Source organism: Amblyraja radiata, chromosome 3, assembly GCF_010909765.2.
Source record: "Amblyraja radiata isolate CabotCenter1 chromosome 3, sAmbRad1.1.pri, whole genome shotgun sequence".
Taxonomy (NCBI): Eukaryota; Metazoa; Chordata; class Chondrichthyes; order Rajiformes; family Rajidae; genus Amblyraja; species Amblyraja radiata.
The window spans coordinates 25585253-25601386 of record NC_045958.1 but is presented as its reverse complement, the minus strand read 5'-3'; the positions used below and the strand labels follow the sequence as shown (position 1 = coordinate 25601386).

At 41.4% G+C, this 16134-nt stretch overlaps 1 protein-coding gene across 5 annotated transcripts in view; it reads right to left on the bottom strand.

Annotated features, from left to right (window-relative positions):
* Positions 1 to 16134, bottom strand: part of dmxl1 (Dmx like 1) — a 240997-nt gene that overhangs the window by 4509 nt on the left and 220354 nt on the right. For all 5 annotated transcript variants that reach the window (XM_033017479.1, XM_033017480.1, XM_033017481.1 and 2 more), the window contains 5 exons: positions 14110 to 14237; positions 8768 to 8851; positions 8563 to 8654; positions 6512 to 6564; positions 1494 to 1711 (listed from right to left, as the gene is read on the bottom strand). In XM_033017479.1, coding sequence (XP_032873370.1) covers positions 1494 to 1711; positions 6512 to 6564; positions 8563 to 8654; positions 8768 to 8851; positions 14110 to 14237 — 575 coding nt within the window. The remainder of the gene's footprint in view (positions 1 to 1493; positions 1712 to 6511; positions 6565 to 8562; positions 8655 to 8767; positions 8852 to 14109; positions 14238 to 16134) is intronic.

The window sequence follows — 16134 nt, the reverse complement described above, 5'->3', positions numbered from 1 at the left end:
CCCTTAACGTGTGTTTATGTTCAAAACAATTCCCCACAAAAACTCTTTCATTTGGCTCAATACTGCTTTTAACGGCGCATTTGGATAGCAGTAAAAGGATTGGTCCAAGTCAGCATGGATTACATAGAAACAAAGAAAATAGGTGCAGGAGGAGGCCATTCGGCCCTTCGAGTCAGCACCGCCATTCATTGTGATCATGACTGATCGTCCCCAATTAATAACCCGTGCCTGCCTTCTCCCCATATCCCTTGATTCCACTAGCCCCTAGAGCTCTATCTAACTCTCTCTTAAATCCATCCAGTGATTTGGCCTCCATTGCCCTCTGTGGCTGAAGGCGGCCCGCAACGCAGCAGTCTAGCGCCGGGACGGAGGAGGCTGAGCACAGGCTGGCGCTCTGGCGCAGGCGAGGCCGGGGCCCTCGCTCCTCCTCGGGGTTGTGGATGAAGTGGCAGCGAGTAACGTAGGGGCAGAAGCCGGTGGTTTGCAAGGTACGGCTTGTACTTGGAGTAGCGGCTGAGGCCGTAGGCGAACTGGCACTTGTCGCCGTAGTGGCCCATCGGGGAGCGGGTTCCTCTGGAGTTGGAGCGGGGTTGGGCTGGAATTGGTGCTGGCTGTGGATTCTGTGGGCCTGGTGTGGTCGGTTGGTCTGGGAGAGGCGGAGGTGAGCTGGGGTTTGCGCTTCTCCACGCTTCCGGAGCTTCCCAACTCGGTCTCTCCCGAGACCGGTTTGAGCGTCGAACCCAGGCAGGGCTATAGGAGTAAAGAAGTTCTTCTGCAGTTGTACAGGGCCCTGGTGAGACCACATCTGGAGTATTGTATGCAGTTTTGGTCTCCTAATTTGAGGAAGGACATCCTTGCTATAAAGGCAGTGCAACGTAGGTTCACGAGGTTTTTCCACGGGATGGCGGGACGGTTATATGAGGAAAGATTGGAAAGAGTGGGCTTGTATTCACTGGAATTTAGAAGGATGACAGGGTATCTTATAGAAACGTATAAAATTATAAAAGGCCTGGAGAAGCTAGGTGCAGGTAAAATGTTCCCAATGATGGTGGAGTCCAGAACCAGGGGCGACAGTCTAAGAATAAAGGGGAGGCCATTTAAAACTGAGATGAGAAAAAACTTTTTTACCCAGAGAGTTGTGAATTTGTGGAATTCTCTGGCACAGAAGGCAGTCTAGGCCAATTCACTGGATGAATTTAAGAGTTAGGCTAGCAGAATCAAGGGATATGGGGAGAAGGCAGACACGGGTTACTGATTGTGGATGTTCAGCCATGATCACAATGAATGGTGGTGCAGGCTCAAAGGGGAAAATGGCCTTCTCCTGCACCTATTTTCTACGTTTCTAACACAGCTAGCGTATGTCATACATCTTTTATGTTAACATGTTTTAATCAGATTATTTTTACCTACACATGCTGAATTATGGATGAAAATTCTGTCTGGAAAATAATTTACATCAATTTTATCTTAAATTAACAATTGATATTTTGTACCTTCATGTTACCCTCAGCAGACCCTGTAATGAAGTATTCCTCTGTTGGATCCACAGCAATCGCTTTAATAGGCGAATCGTGAGCCTGAAACGTCTGACGTAATTGTCGCTGGCGTAGATCGAGTATACAGATGAAACCTTTTCTTCCACCAGATAATAAAAGCTGCTGCTTTGATGCATATGCCAACACAGTAGCTCCACTTTCATGACATGTGAATGCTGGAATGCAAAGATTATATACTGAATCAAGGCATAACAATAGAGAATGCTGGAATCAGTGAGGAATATTTCAAGTATATGATTTTCAAAACTGAAAAACTACTTTCATTTAAAATTAAGTTACAGAGCAGGTTGGAGGAGGAGAGGAGGGAACAAAACAGAAAGGTGTGTGGTGGGATAGAGACATTGAATAGCACGGGTGATGTTGGTACCTTTGAAAGAGTGGGAAAGACATCTCTAGAAGAAATATAAATAGGAGGACAAATGAAATCAAAATACCAGAAAGGAAGAGAGAAAAAACACTAGAAACACAAATTAAATGGCTGAATGAGAAATTATTAAATTCAACGTTGAGTCATGAAAGATGCAATGCGCCAATCGGGTGATAGGGTGCATTTTATTTGCTTACTTTAACTTTTATTAGAACTGTGCAAGAGGCCAAACACAGAGATTAAAAAAGGTTTGAATGTGGTACGGGGACTTGAAGTGACAGGCAACTGGAAGCTAGGAATTACACTTCCCAACTGAATGGAGGAGTTCTGAAAAGGTCATCCAAGCTGCCTCCTTGCAAAAATTAAATTAAAGAAAAACTATAAATCTCAAAATGCACAAAGTATTGGAAACACCACTACAGCAGAGCACTGATACGCGCAGATGGTGAGTATAAGGAATGGGCTCCCAGAGGAGGTGTTTGAGGGCACGATAACAGTATTTAAAATACACAGACAGACATACAGATAGGAATGATTTAGAGGAATATCGACCAAACACAAGCAAATAGGACTAGGTTACATGGGGTATCTTGGTCGACATGGACAAGTAGGGCCAAAGGGCTCTATGACTCTGTGACTCCAAGTTGTATTTGGTTTCCACAATGCAAGACCACATACTGAGCGCTGAATGGTTTGCAAGTACAGGTGCACAACCTTTTATCCGAAGATCCAAATAACGAAAACCTCCAAATAGCGGACATTTTTTCGGTCCTTGAAGAAAGGTCCTTGAAAACGTTCACCGAGGGCGGCCCGCAGAGGTGACAGCGGAACCTCCGGTCGGTCCTCGAAGAAAGGGGAACTAAATCCCCATTCATAAAAGAGAAGGTTAGGGTATATTGCGCGGGAGGGTTAATAATTGACAATATGCTGCTGCCTGCCCGCTGAGTTAAAAAGTTCCCACGGTAGACTCACGATACACAGTGTTTCGTGAGTCTTGCGTGGGAACTTTTTAACTCAGCGGGCAGGCAGCAGCAGATTGTCGCTCCCTTCAGTTTCACCCCACCTACATACCTCTGCTTCCCGGCCATGTGTGTGACCCCTTCCCTCCCCTCTCCAGCTCCCCGCTCATTGCACCGGCGCGGGGGCTTTGCACTGTCTTCACGTCGGCGATACCAGCAGGTCAGTGCCAGTCACCGGAGACATCAGGACCAACGGGACACCGACCCCCAGGCCCACTGCAAGCACGGAGATCCCAGAGACCCACAGCCAGCAGCAGCCCAGCCCCGTTCCAACTCCAGAGGAAAACTGCAAACTCGCCGGAGACATCAGGACCACCAGAAGCTGTTCCCCGAGCTGCGCCCCCTCATCGGGACACCGACCCCCAGGCCCACTGCAAGCACGGAGATCCCAGAGACCCACAGCCAACAGCAGCCCAGCCCAGCCCCGCTCCAACTACAGAGGAACCTGGGTTGTGGATGACGGGGCGCAGCTCGGGGCGTCGTAGGGGCCCATCGGGGAGCGGGTTCCTGTTGGTCCTGACGTCTCCGGCCACCTGCCATCCTCCGGGAACTGTACCGCCCTTGCAGGAGAGTGGGGTTGTTTGCAGTTGCAGAGGGAGGGGGCAAGGGCGGTACAGTTCCCAGTCTCAGCTCCAGTCCAGGGGGGTGGCCGGAGACGTCAGGACCAACGGGACACCGACCCCCAGGCCCACTGCAAGCACGGAGATCCCAGAGACCCACAGCCAGCAGCAACTCCAGCCCAGCCCTGCTCCAACTCCAGAGGAACATGTAGGGGCAGAAGCTGATGGTGTGCAAGGTACGTCTTGTTCTTGGGGTGTCGGATGAGGGGGCGCAGCTCGGGCTGTGGGCAAACTGCCACTTGTCGCCGTAGCGGCCCATCGGGGAGCGGATTCCTCTGGAGTTGGAGGGGGAGGGGGGTATTGTGCTGTTTGATCGCCCCCTGCTATCCCAGGGACAGGGAGACACAGCGGCTTTTTAGACTGGTGGGCAATCACTTCCAAAGTTCTGCCCACACAGTCAGTACACCTCTCCTACACTGCATTTCATACAAACATTTATTCTGCAAGAAAAAACTACATTGAAGACTCAAACTCGCGACCGAGTAACTGCCAGGATCGAGGCGAAAACTCGCGACCTAGCTCGGGGATTCAAGAATCCCCGAGCTAGGCCGCCTAAGGGCATGTAGCCCCGCTAGGGTGACATGAGTGCGAGAGGTGATTCAATGCTGCGGGCACATTTACAAATTCAGGAATTCATTCAACACACTGCATTTCATACAGACATTTATTCTGCAAGAAAAAACGACATTGAAGACTCAAACTCGCGACCGAGTAACTGCCGGGATCAAGGCGCAAACTCGCGACCTTGCGGATATGAGCCGAGCACTCTACCACTGAGCCAGCCATTAAAATCTACGCTAAAGATTTTCCATTCCGAAGGCCGACAAATTCTGAATTACGAAAAGTGTCTGGTCCCAAGGCTTTCAGATAAAAGGTTGTGCACCTGTACAAGCAACTCACACGGAAAAACTGATTACATCTCTCAATAACAAAATAAATGGTAAAAGGGCAGTAGTTTTACTGTAACTGGCAGGAAACATAGAAGCATAGAAAATAGGTGCAGGAGTAGGCCATTCGGCTCTTCGAGCCAGCACCGCCATTCAATATGATCATGGCTGATCATCCAACTCAGTATCCTGTACATGCTTTCGCTCCACACCCCCTGATACGTTTAGCCACAAGGGCCACATCTAACTCCCTCTAAAATATAGCCAATGAACTGGCCTCAACTACATTCTGTGGCAGAGAATTCCAGAGATTCACCACTCTCTGTGTAAAAAATGTTTTTCTCATCTCAGTGCTAAAAGATTTCCCCTTTATCCTTAAACTGTGACCCCTTGTTCTGGACTTCCCCAATATCGGGAACAATCTTCCTGCATCTAGCCTGTCCAACCCCTTAAGAATTTTGTAAGTTTCTATAAGATCCCCTCTCAATCTTCTAAATTCTACCGAGTACAAGCCGAGTCTATCCAGTCTTTCTTCATATGAAAGTCCTGACATCCCAGGAATCAATCTGGTGAACCTTCTCTGTACTCCCTCTATGGCACGAATGTCCTTCCTCAGATTAGGAGACCAAAACTGTACGCAATACTCCAGGTGTGATCTCACCAAGACCCTGTACAGCTGCAGTAGAACCTCCCTGCTCCTATATTCAAATCCTTTTGCTATGAATGCTGACATACCATTCGCTTTTTTCACTGCCTGCTGCACCTGCATGCCTACTTTCAATGACTGGTGTACCATGACACCCAGGTCTCGTTGCATCTCCCCTTTTCCTAATCGGCGACCATTCAGATAATAGTCTACTTTCCTGTTTTTGCCACCAAAGTGAATAACCTCACATTTATCCACATTACACTGCATCTGCCATGCATTTGCCCACTCACCCAGCCTATCCAAGTCATCTTGCAGCCTCCTAGCATCCTCCTCACAGCTAACACTGACCCCCAGCTTCGTGTAATCCGCAAACTTGGAGATGTTGCATTCAATTCCCTCGTCCAAATCATTAATATATATTGTAAATAGCTGGGGTCCCAGCACTGAGCCTTAGTCACTACCTGCCATTCTGAAAAGGACCCGTTAATTCCTACTCTTTGCTTCCTGTCTGCCAGCCAGTTCTCTATCCACATCAATACTGAACCCCCAATACCGTGTGCTTTAAGTTTGTATATTAATCTCTTATGTGGGACCTTGTCGAAAGCCTTCTGAAAGTCCATATATAACACATCCACTGGTTCTCCCTTATCCACTCTACTAGTTACATCCTAGTTAGATACTAGTTAGATCTTATGATAAAATGTTAATGCAAAATTGAAAGATACTTATTTGAATCCAAATCCAAGATCATGTGTAAAGATAGCAAACAACAATGGGAACCAAAGATATATCATTCTGACAATGCAAGATCTGCCTCATTCTATAGATTTAAAAAATGCTGATCGCCAAATACACTGTAAGTATTGGAAACACTACTGTAACAGAGCACTTACATATGCAGATACATAAACCCTTTGTTTAATATTAATGATAGTGATTTATTATATTTTAATGTATATTATACATAAAAAATTACTGTAAGCAAAGTTTGAGTGTTTATTTTGTGTAAATTTTGCCTATTAAAACTGAGGTAACCCGTTTTGCATTCATTGGCTTAATAAGACTACCAAAGGTGCATCAAACACCAAATGAAATAACGTGCTATTTGGGCAGATGACAAAACAGTAGTCAAAGGATTATGTTTAAAGGAATGCTAAATAAATGGAGACAAATGAGGCAGAGCTTCAGGGTGAGAATTAGCTCCTCAGCAGCCAACCAGTGTGGCATGATTTTTGATCTATCAAACTTTGAAATAAAAACTTTAAGCTGAAAACATTGATAAAAACTTTGACTTGTTAGGTCAAAATCCACTACATATTAATCAATCTTCAGTAAATGTTTTATAACTTATCCCCATAAAGCTTCATTATTAAGTAAATAATTGCAACTTTGAAACAATATATTATACGTTACCGTGAATGAGACTATTACTTTGTGGCACAAGTGTATCCCAGAGGCAGATATTCCTAAGCAGAAGGAAAAGGTTTTCTTTAGAACAGATTTGATTTTTTTCCCAAAAATATTTACTTTAGAACTGACATCTGTACATAACTCAAACACAACAGATGCTCAAATCCAAAAAAACTCAGGTCATCATCACACTTGTGAAAGGTAGATGTAAAATATAATTTAAATTTGTAGATGAGCTGGTGGGAGGAATGTAGAGCACAAGGGGAATATCTGTGATGAGATGAGGTCAGGAGCAGGCCACCAGGCTCTTTCCGTTTGCTCTGCCATCAATATGATCATGGCTGATTATGTTAGCCTCAACTCCTCCTCTGTGGTAGTTCCCAATAACTCCTTGTCTGAAATCTTCTTCAGTCTCAAGAAGGGTCTCGATCTGAAACATCACCTATGCATGTTCTCCAGAGAAGCTGCCTGACCTGCTGAGTTACTCTAGCACTATGTATCTTTTTTTTTAAAGTTTTCTTGTAAACCAGCATCTGCAGTTCCTTGTTTCTACATCCAATTCCGAATTCCTTGATCTTTCAAGCATTTGTCTATTTCCACTTTAAATGATCAAGCTCAGAAAATTTCTGAGATTCACTACCCTGTGAAATAAAATTTCCCTACACCTCAGTTTTAAATTTGTAGCTATGTATCTCGTTCGTGGCACTCCCACCTGTGAAAATATCTCAACAACTATCCAGTCAAGCTCCTTTAGGATCTTGGGTTTGATTAACTTCACCCCTTAATCATCAAAAACAAGGAATGCAGACCAAAATTGTCTAGCTTCTCTTGTTAGGACAACCCATTCCAGGAACTATCCCAGTGTATATCCTTTGTACCTCGACCAATGCCACCATATCCTTTTTTAGCTAAGGGGACCAAAACTGTGAAAAGTATTTCAGGTGTAGCCTTATCAATACCCGGTAACAAAACCACCCTCTTAATTCCAACCTCTTCGCAAGAAGGCAAACATGCCATTTGTCTTCTGAACTACTTGCTGAGCATGCTAATGAAAATTGTGATTCATGCATGAGAACACCTAGATCCCTATGCACGTGCCGATTTGCAGTCTCTCTGCAAAATATAGATAATACTCCACTTTTTGAATACTCTCGCTAACTACTTAACCTCACACTTATCATCACTGACCACTATTAGCCAGGTTTTTGCCCAATCACTCAATCTAAACCAATCCCATTGCCCAATTGCAACACATCCTTCCACTTATTTTTGTATAATTGAGTCACATACTAGTACAGATATTCCCTTTAGCCGAGCCATTTCTCCTGCCAACTTCTCTGCAACTTAAATCCACATTTTTTTCATCTTTCTTTCCCAGTTCTGATATAGGATCTCTGACCCAAAACAATAACTGTTTCTGTTTCCAGAGATGTTTCTGTCCAGCTGAGTGTTTCCAGCATATTGTTCATTTTAATCTATAGACAATTATGCACCCTCAATTATTGGTATAGCTAATTTATGTTATTTTTACTATACAAGGTACTGCAGCCATTAATGGTAGACTGCAATTTCTAAATGAATGTCCACAAGTCAACAGACTGAATAGAGCAAACATGTAATGGCATGGCTGAAACTTTCCATTATTTAGAGGGTCAGAAAGGAGGATACTTTTATTGATCATTGGTCAACTAACATACCTGGTGTGTATATGGTCTGACATTGCTATAGTAACATTAATTTATTCAGAGAGCAACCAACAATAGTTGCTCTTCGGATAACATTGTCCAGGTTTCTCTTCAATATTCTAAAATGGTCATTGCAAACCAAATGCAACCATCCTGTAATGTGGAAACCACAAAACAGTGACTCGTGTCTGGAAATGCCTTGAATGTTTGTAATAGTACAAAATAACCCAGAAATAGTGATTGATACAGTACATTCTAGAATTAACAATTTTGTTATCCATTTCTGACCAAAAGCAGCATTGTACAACTGCTTTTGTGGAAAATGTGCTGAATGTATCCAAAAGCTAAACATCGACCTCTTAATCTTACCTGTTATCACTAGACTGCCCTGCCGTAGCTATTAAAGTAGAGGAACTAACAAAAACAAAATCATTTGCTGTTTTGTTATGGCACTGCCAAGTCTGAAAAATAAAACATAATTAATGAAATGAATAGGCAGCAGACTATTAAATTATATGCAGTTTTATTAACATATCAGATTTAAATAATTAAAGAGAACTAATTATTAGCTCACCAAATAAGGTTTTGGAGTGGCTCCTAAAGCAATTGGATTTGTTTGCCAGAAGCTCAGATATCCATCTCCATCTACAATGCCAAACTGGTATAAAGACAGATGGTTATATACCTCATACTTATAAATGGATGGCATCTTTTGCATTTCTAATACAGAACGATCAACCTTGCTTTTCTACATTTCTTCAGCGTGATTGAAATAAAACAGAAATTTTAATTACTTTGCCAGTAACATTTTGACACTTCAAGCACATCAATTAAAGATCATAAACTGAAGAATTATTAATGAGAATGGCAGCTTGTTTTACCCAGAGTTTGCAAAATGCCATGAAATATCATTGACAGTCTGTGCTTCAAATGTAACTGCAGTAAAACTTTGTCAATTTTAAACTTTGTACAATTGCACAAAGAAGTTAAAAGGAAAAACGGCATCAAAATGATTTTCGCTACATCCAATATTAAGTCACTGATATTCTAACTCCAATGTGAAGACCGGAATTTGCAGAGGTTCATTGGAAGATGCTGGTTACAGGTAAAGAATTATTGGTGAGATTGGGAAGTTCAGTGACAGAATGTTCTTGTTTCACTGTAGGACAAAGCTAGCATGTTCAGGGAACCCGGGTTGATGAGGGATATTGAGGCTCTCGCCAGAAAAACTGAGGCATGTGTCAGGTGTAGGCAGCTCAAGTGAATCCCTTAAGGAATACATGTAGCAGTACACTTGAGAGAAATCAGTAAGGCAAAAAGAGTAACCAATATATCTCTGGCAGAAAAGATAAAAGGAAAATCCTAATGTTAATAGTTATTCTTTTTCACAGGGTAAAGTAGTCCAGAACTAAAGGGAATAGCTTTCAGATGAGAGAGGAAAGATTTAAGAGATCAGAGGGGCAATTTCTTCACGAAGATTGTGCAGATATATATGGAATGAACTGCGGAGGTGGGTACAATGACAACTTTTTTAATGACATTTGGACAGGTACATGCATAGTTATGGTTTAGAGCCAAACACGTGCAAATAGGACCAGCTTAGGTATAAAACCCGGTCAGCATGGACATGTTGGGCCAAAGGGTCTCTATGGCTTTGATAGTGTCAACTTTTCACTGAATCCTAGACTGGTGATTGCACAGGAAGGAACAATTCAGTCTATCAAGTCCATATTGGTCTGTGCCAGAGCAACTCACTGGTTCTACTCCTTAACCCCTTCCTTTTCACTTTGCACACATTTCATGATGGTGTATTCATTGGATTCCCCTTTGAAGGCCACATTGGCAGGCATTGCTTTCCAGATTCCAACCACAGGCTGCACAAGGTTTTTCATCAACAGGAAAACCCCCCACTATTGATTCTGTCTGGACTTAATATTATATACATCTATCAAATCTCCTCTCACCCTTCTCTTCTCCACTAATAGGAGTTCCAACCTCCAATTTATCTTCATAATTAACTGTAGTTCTTTGTTCCAGGAATCATTGTCATAAATCTCCTCTCAACCCTCTCCACTTTATATCCGTGACTCCATATAATTTCTGACCTGACTAGCAGTTAATACAATATTCCAGTTGAGGCCTGGCCAATGTTTTATAAAAATTCAAGATGACTACCCTGTTTTTATACGCTAGGAATATTGACAATATTCGAAAATATATATCCTATATTCACTGCTTTTGCAACCCAGCTTGACACTGTCAATGAGTTATGCACCCACATTCTCAGGTTTCTCTGCACCTGCATTGCTTTTAGTGTCCTTTATTTTATATTGCCTTTCCTCATACTTCCTACTAAATGTATCACATTTTTCACATAAAACTTCATCAACACATCTAGTTTAAATGCTGCTACAATTTATCATAATCTTTCCACTTTACAGTTTACAACAATAATGTTTTGTATCATCTTCAAAGTTAGAACCCGTGGAGTGATCCCGCAGGCCTAGGAAATTAATGTAGATTGTTTTTAAAACAATAGCCTCCAACACCAATCCCACAAAAATGCCACTACTCACTTTCCTCCAATCCAAAACAGCCTTTTACCACAAATGTAGAAACAAGAAACTGCAGATGCTAGTTTACAAAAAAAAAGACAAAGTGCTGGAGTAACTCACCAGGTCAGGTAGCATCTCTGGATAACATGGATAGGTAATGTTTCTAGTCAGGATCCTTCTTCAGACTGAGTCTTCAGAAGGGACCCAACCAGAAACGTAATGTATCCATGTACTACAGATATGCTGCCTGACCTGCTGAGTTACTCCAGCCCCTTTTGTCTTTTTTTGTAAACCAGCATTTCCCTTAACAAATTCAATAGATGACTATTGACTCTGTCTTCAAGCCTGGGTCCTCATGATATTTACAACCCTATGCTTGAAATAAGCAGCCATTTTTGCATTATTTTTTCCTGGATCTCTTTTGCCATGCTTGCCATCAAGTAGCAATGTTACAAAATTTTGAGATTAAAAAAATCAAGTCTGTAATTTATCCCATCAGATAAAGCATCGTGGACAGTCAAAAGCCCATAACTTTCTTAAAAATTAAGAGAACAGAATGAAATTTTCAGTTATCATAGATTGAAGCATTCTGAAACAAATATAAAATAATCTTACTTGGATGACCTGAAATTAAAGCATATAATTAGTTAGTTACCTAATTGTAGCTAATTTCAAACTTCAATTACTAGATCTAAACATCTATCCATTTCTTAATAAATGATTAACATTTTTAAATAGCCTAAGTGTCCAAATAATATTCACAAATAATTCACAGTAAAACATGATTTTTAAATCTTATTTACATTAATTTATAGGCCAAATGGAAGGAATTTAGTGTTTAATTGCTGTAAATTAAAGTCTATTTAAATCAGCTTTCTAGTGGGATCCTGTGAACGCGCTGGTTTAGAACGTTCACATTGCGGTAGATTTGTACCCTCAAATGCCCAGAAAAATACTGCGGGATATAATGGGCCCAAAATTAGCTCCTCGCAATATTAAACTTTGTATAAAGGGATCTTAAGAAGCTTAATTGAAAGCATCATCACCTCCTCAATCACAGTCTGGTACGGAAACACTGACAGTCACTCACTACACAGATTACAGCGCATTGTCTCCAAGGCCTCCAGGATCATCAACTCCCCCCTCCCCTCAATCCATTCCATTTACCTCCAACATACCTCAAAACGGGCAATAAAGATCATCTCGGACCCCTCCCATCCAGCAAACCACCTTTTCCAGTCTCTCCCTTCAGGGAGGCACCTCAGGTCACTTGCTACAAAATCCACCCGCTTTAAAAACCATGTATTGTTGGTGAGATTTGTGATTTGTGATGTGGTATGGATGCACTTTATTACTGTGATCTGTGTTGTTATTAGTGTTAATGTGACTAAAGCAGTGTACCATCATGTACCGAACCCAAATACCACCAACCCTGGTCGTGTGGCAAATAAAGATTCTATCTATCTATCTATCTTTTGCTTTTAATGGAAAGTGCTCTCACAATTTCAGAATAGTCACCTCCTTAAAGGTAGAACATCGTTCTGCCACTTCTCAGTTCCGATTTATTTGGGCCAGAGCCGTTTGAAATTAGCTTTAGATTATTTTCTAAATTATTAGATTATTAGATCTTTATTAAGTTTATTACAAAATAACTCACAATAAAAATAGACATGCAACTGATAATTTGAGTTTCATAAACAATTTCAAGACAAAAGGACAAATTAATATTAGATCACCATTATGAAATAGGCAAAGGTGGGAAGGCTATGCAGGAGTTTATGATGTGCAGAAATGTATGAAGGATAATTGCGTTGAAATATTAACTGCTTCTCTTGTCACAGATGCTGCCTGACCTGCCAAATGTTCACAGTATTTGTTTTCTATTTCAGATGCCTGGCACTGCAGTTGCTTGCTTTTGCTTTTTTGGTTATACAATACAATACAATACAATTTATTTGTTGTCATTTGAACCCAGAGGTTCAAACGAAATTTGGTTTCTGCAGTCATATACACAAGAAGAAGAACCAAGACACAACACAATTTACACAAACATCCATCACAGTGAATCTCCTCCTCACTGTGATGGAAGGCAAAGTCTTATCCTTCCCCTGCACTCCTCATTCTCCTCCCGATGTCAGAGTCAAAGCCCCCGGTGGGTGATGGTAAATAAGTCCCGCGGCAATTATAAAGCCGGGTGATGCAAGGCCCTGCTCCGGGTCTTGGAGCCCCCGGCGTGTGCTAGCAAGTCCCGCGGCCATTTAAATCCGCGCCGGGCGATGTAAGGCCCCGCTCCAGGTCATCCTCAACCCCGCAACTCGGGCGGGAGAAGTCGCCGTTACGGAAGCCCCGAAAAGCGGTCTCCCAGCAGGGACCCGCGGGCTCCCGGTGTCACTGTCCACCAGACCTGCGGTTGGAGCCCCCGAAGCCCCGGGGTCGGGCTGCAGCAGCGCAGCCCGACCCCGGTCAGTAGAATTAGATAATGTTACAGTGGAGCGCAGCCATGGAGAAATTTGTGCAGTATTGTGAAAGTAAGAAAATAATGAGGAATTCACACGTCTGAACAGGATTGAGAGAAAAAAAGCAGGTCTCATTAGTTAATAACATCAACTTTTTACACTATGAGTCGATGCTATCAGTTGATAGCAGAGTTTTGGACAAGTAGAAGTTTACATAAAGTCAGGACTAAGAGGGTCTAGGTGCTACCAAGAATTGCTTGATAATGCCAAAGATATATTTTAGGACTTTAGTATCCAATGAGCAAGAGAATGGTACTTTTACCATTGAAGTAACTGACATGCAAATGAAAAGTAATTTAAAATGTATTGATACAGTTTTCAAGGGCAGTATGCAGACAGAACAAAACCAAAGATGAATCCTTATAAGACTTTTAAGTTAACATAAGAGAACACTGACAGTGATGCTCCAGCTATGATCAAATCAAGATATAGAGGGTGTAACAAACATTTTGTCCCCAAGCAAGAAGCAGGAAAGCAGTAGAGACAGCTAAATGGCATGCTAAATAGCATGCACAAAATTGCAAAATAGCTTGGCATCTTGACAATGTAAAGTAAAGTAAATCTCCTTGCCAATTGTTACAGGTGATGTTGAAAGGAGGGATGGGAGGGAAACGCCAATAATATTTAGTTTAACACATTAGGAAACGAAATGGATCTGAGAATATCCGATGACCTACAATTTCTTTCTAGCAACTAAAAGAATGATTGCTGTTGTGAAATGCCAAAACAAGTATTTTGTTTATTATAGTCATCCGAATTGACATGACGACATAATGCAGAAATAACAGCAAAAGTTTAACTTTAATTCCTTAATATTTGTTAAAATTCTTTCATAGATAACGTACCTTGTTACCCTGATGATTAAATCGGATTCTTGTTATTCTAGAATTACCAGAAGGTCGAAAGCATGCTAGTTGATGTGAGTGGCCCCATTCAAACATCCGAACACTGCCATCTTGAGCACCAGTCAGATCTAGATCATTTGAGAAGGAGTTTGGTCAGTCAATGCCTTATTACTAATTCAAGAAAAACTTCAAGATTTTGATTGAAACCTATATACTTTGTTGGTTTAATAATTCAAACATTTCCACTGTATTTCGGTACAAATGACAATAATAAACCAATAATAATAAATGGTTGAAAAATATTAGTTCTAAAAAGTGTTGCCAAAAAGTATTAAACAGCTTCTTTCATATGTTTTTTGTACATTCCAGGAACCTGTACTCCATTCCCATCAATGTCTACAATAAACTCAAATGTCATTTATGGTTAACAATCACAAGCACTGTGTGGAGATGCACGCTATGTTATGATGGTCTAGATTTCTCATATTTCAAGTCAAGTCAAGTCAAGAGAGTTCATTGTCATGTGTCCCAGATAAGACAATGAAATTCTTGCTTTGCTTCAGCACAACAGAATATTGTAGACATAAATACAGATCAGATCAGTGTGTCCATATACCATAGAATATATATACACACACACACATAAATAAACAGATAAAGTGCAATAGGCTGTTATAGTTCAGAGTTTGTTTGAAGTTGTGTTTAATAGTCTGATGGCTGTGGGGAAGTAGCTGTTCCTGAACCTGGATGTTGCAGATTTCAGGCTCCTGTTCCTTCTACCTGATGGCAGCGGAGATATGAGTGTGTGGCCAGGATGGTGTGGGTCCTTGATGATGCTGGCAGCCTTTTTGAGGCAGCGACTGCAAAAGATCCCCTCGATGCTAGGGAGGTCAGAGCTGATGATGGACTGGGCAGTGTTTACAACTTTTTGCAGCCTTTTCCGCTCCTGGGCGCTCAGGTTGCCGTACCAAGCCACGATGCAACTGGTCAGCATGCTATCTACAGTGCACCTGTAGATGTTCGAGAGAGTCCACCTTGACATACCGACTCTCCGTAATCTTCTCAGGAAGTAGAGGCGCTGATGTACTTTCTTTATGATTGCATCAGTGTTCTGGGACCAGGAGAGATCTTTGGAAATATGCACACCCAGGAATTTGATGTTCTTGACCCTTTCCATCTTCGACCCGTTGATATAAACGGGACTGTGGGTCCCCATCCTACCCTTTCCGAAGTCCACAATCAGTTTCATGTTCTTTTGTCAATTATTTTTATATATTGCATTATCTAATTATTAATTGTCTCCATATTTAGTTCACCAAAATACTTTAGGATTTTGAACATCTCTATTAAGTGTCCTCTTAACTCAAAGGTGAACCATACAACCAGTTCCTCTAGTCTTTCCATATCAGGAAAACAAAATGATCACATTGTTAGAATTTTTCCAATAAATTTGTTATTTTCCAAGACTTCAATATCGTTCTCAAGTACCGTGGCAAGAATTGAACACAATCCTTCGGCTGAATACTATCTAGATTGCCTCATTAGAAATGCACTGCACAATGCAGGCAAATTTACAGATGCAAACTTGTTAACAGAAAGAACAGTTAAGAATGCAGATAATTTATCTTCAACAGTTTAATTCTGAAGAAAAGCATACCAGTGGCACATCCAGAAAAAGAAACTGGTTCCTAACTTAATATATTAGAATATTTATCTTTAAATTACTGACACACCTGACAAAATATGCACGTTATATAATCCTCGTACCATCAGAATGAACAACTTTTTAAAATCACAATCTCGAATTATGTAAACACTAATCCTTAAAGACTTCCAACACGATAGATGATGCAAAATTAAAATTTATTCTGAAAAAATAATTTTAAAAGAGACTGTGGATGCAGGAATCTTGAGCCGTTCTGTGTGTTTAAAAAAAAAATTCGCTCGACAAGTTAATCGCTGGAATGATTTTAAAATCAGCTTCTGAAGCCGTCAATACCGACAACGGGTCCGGATTTTATGTAG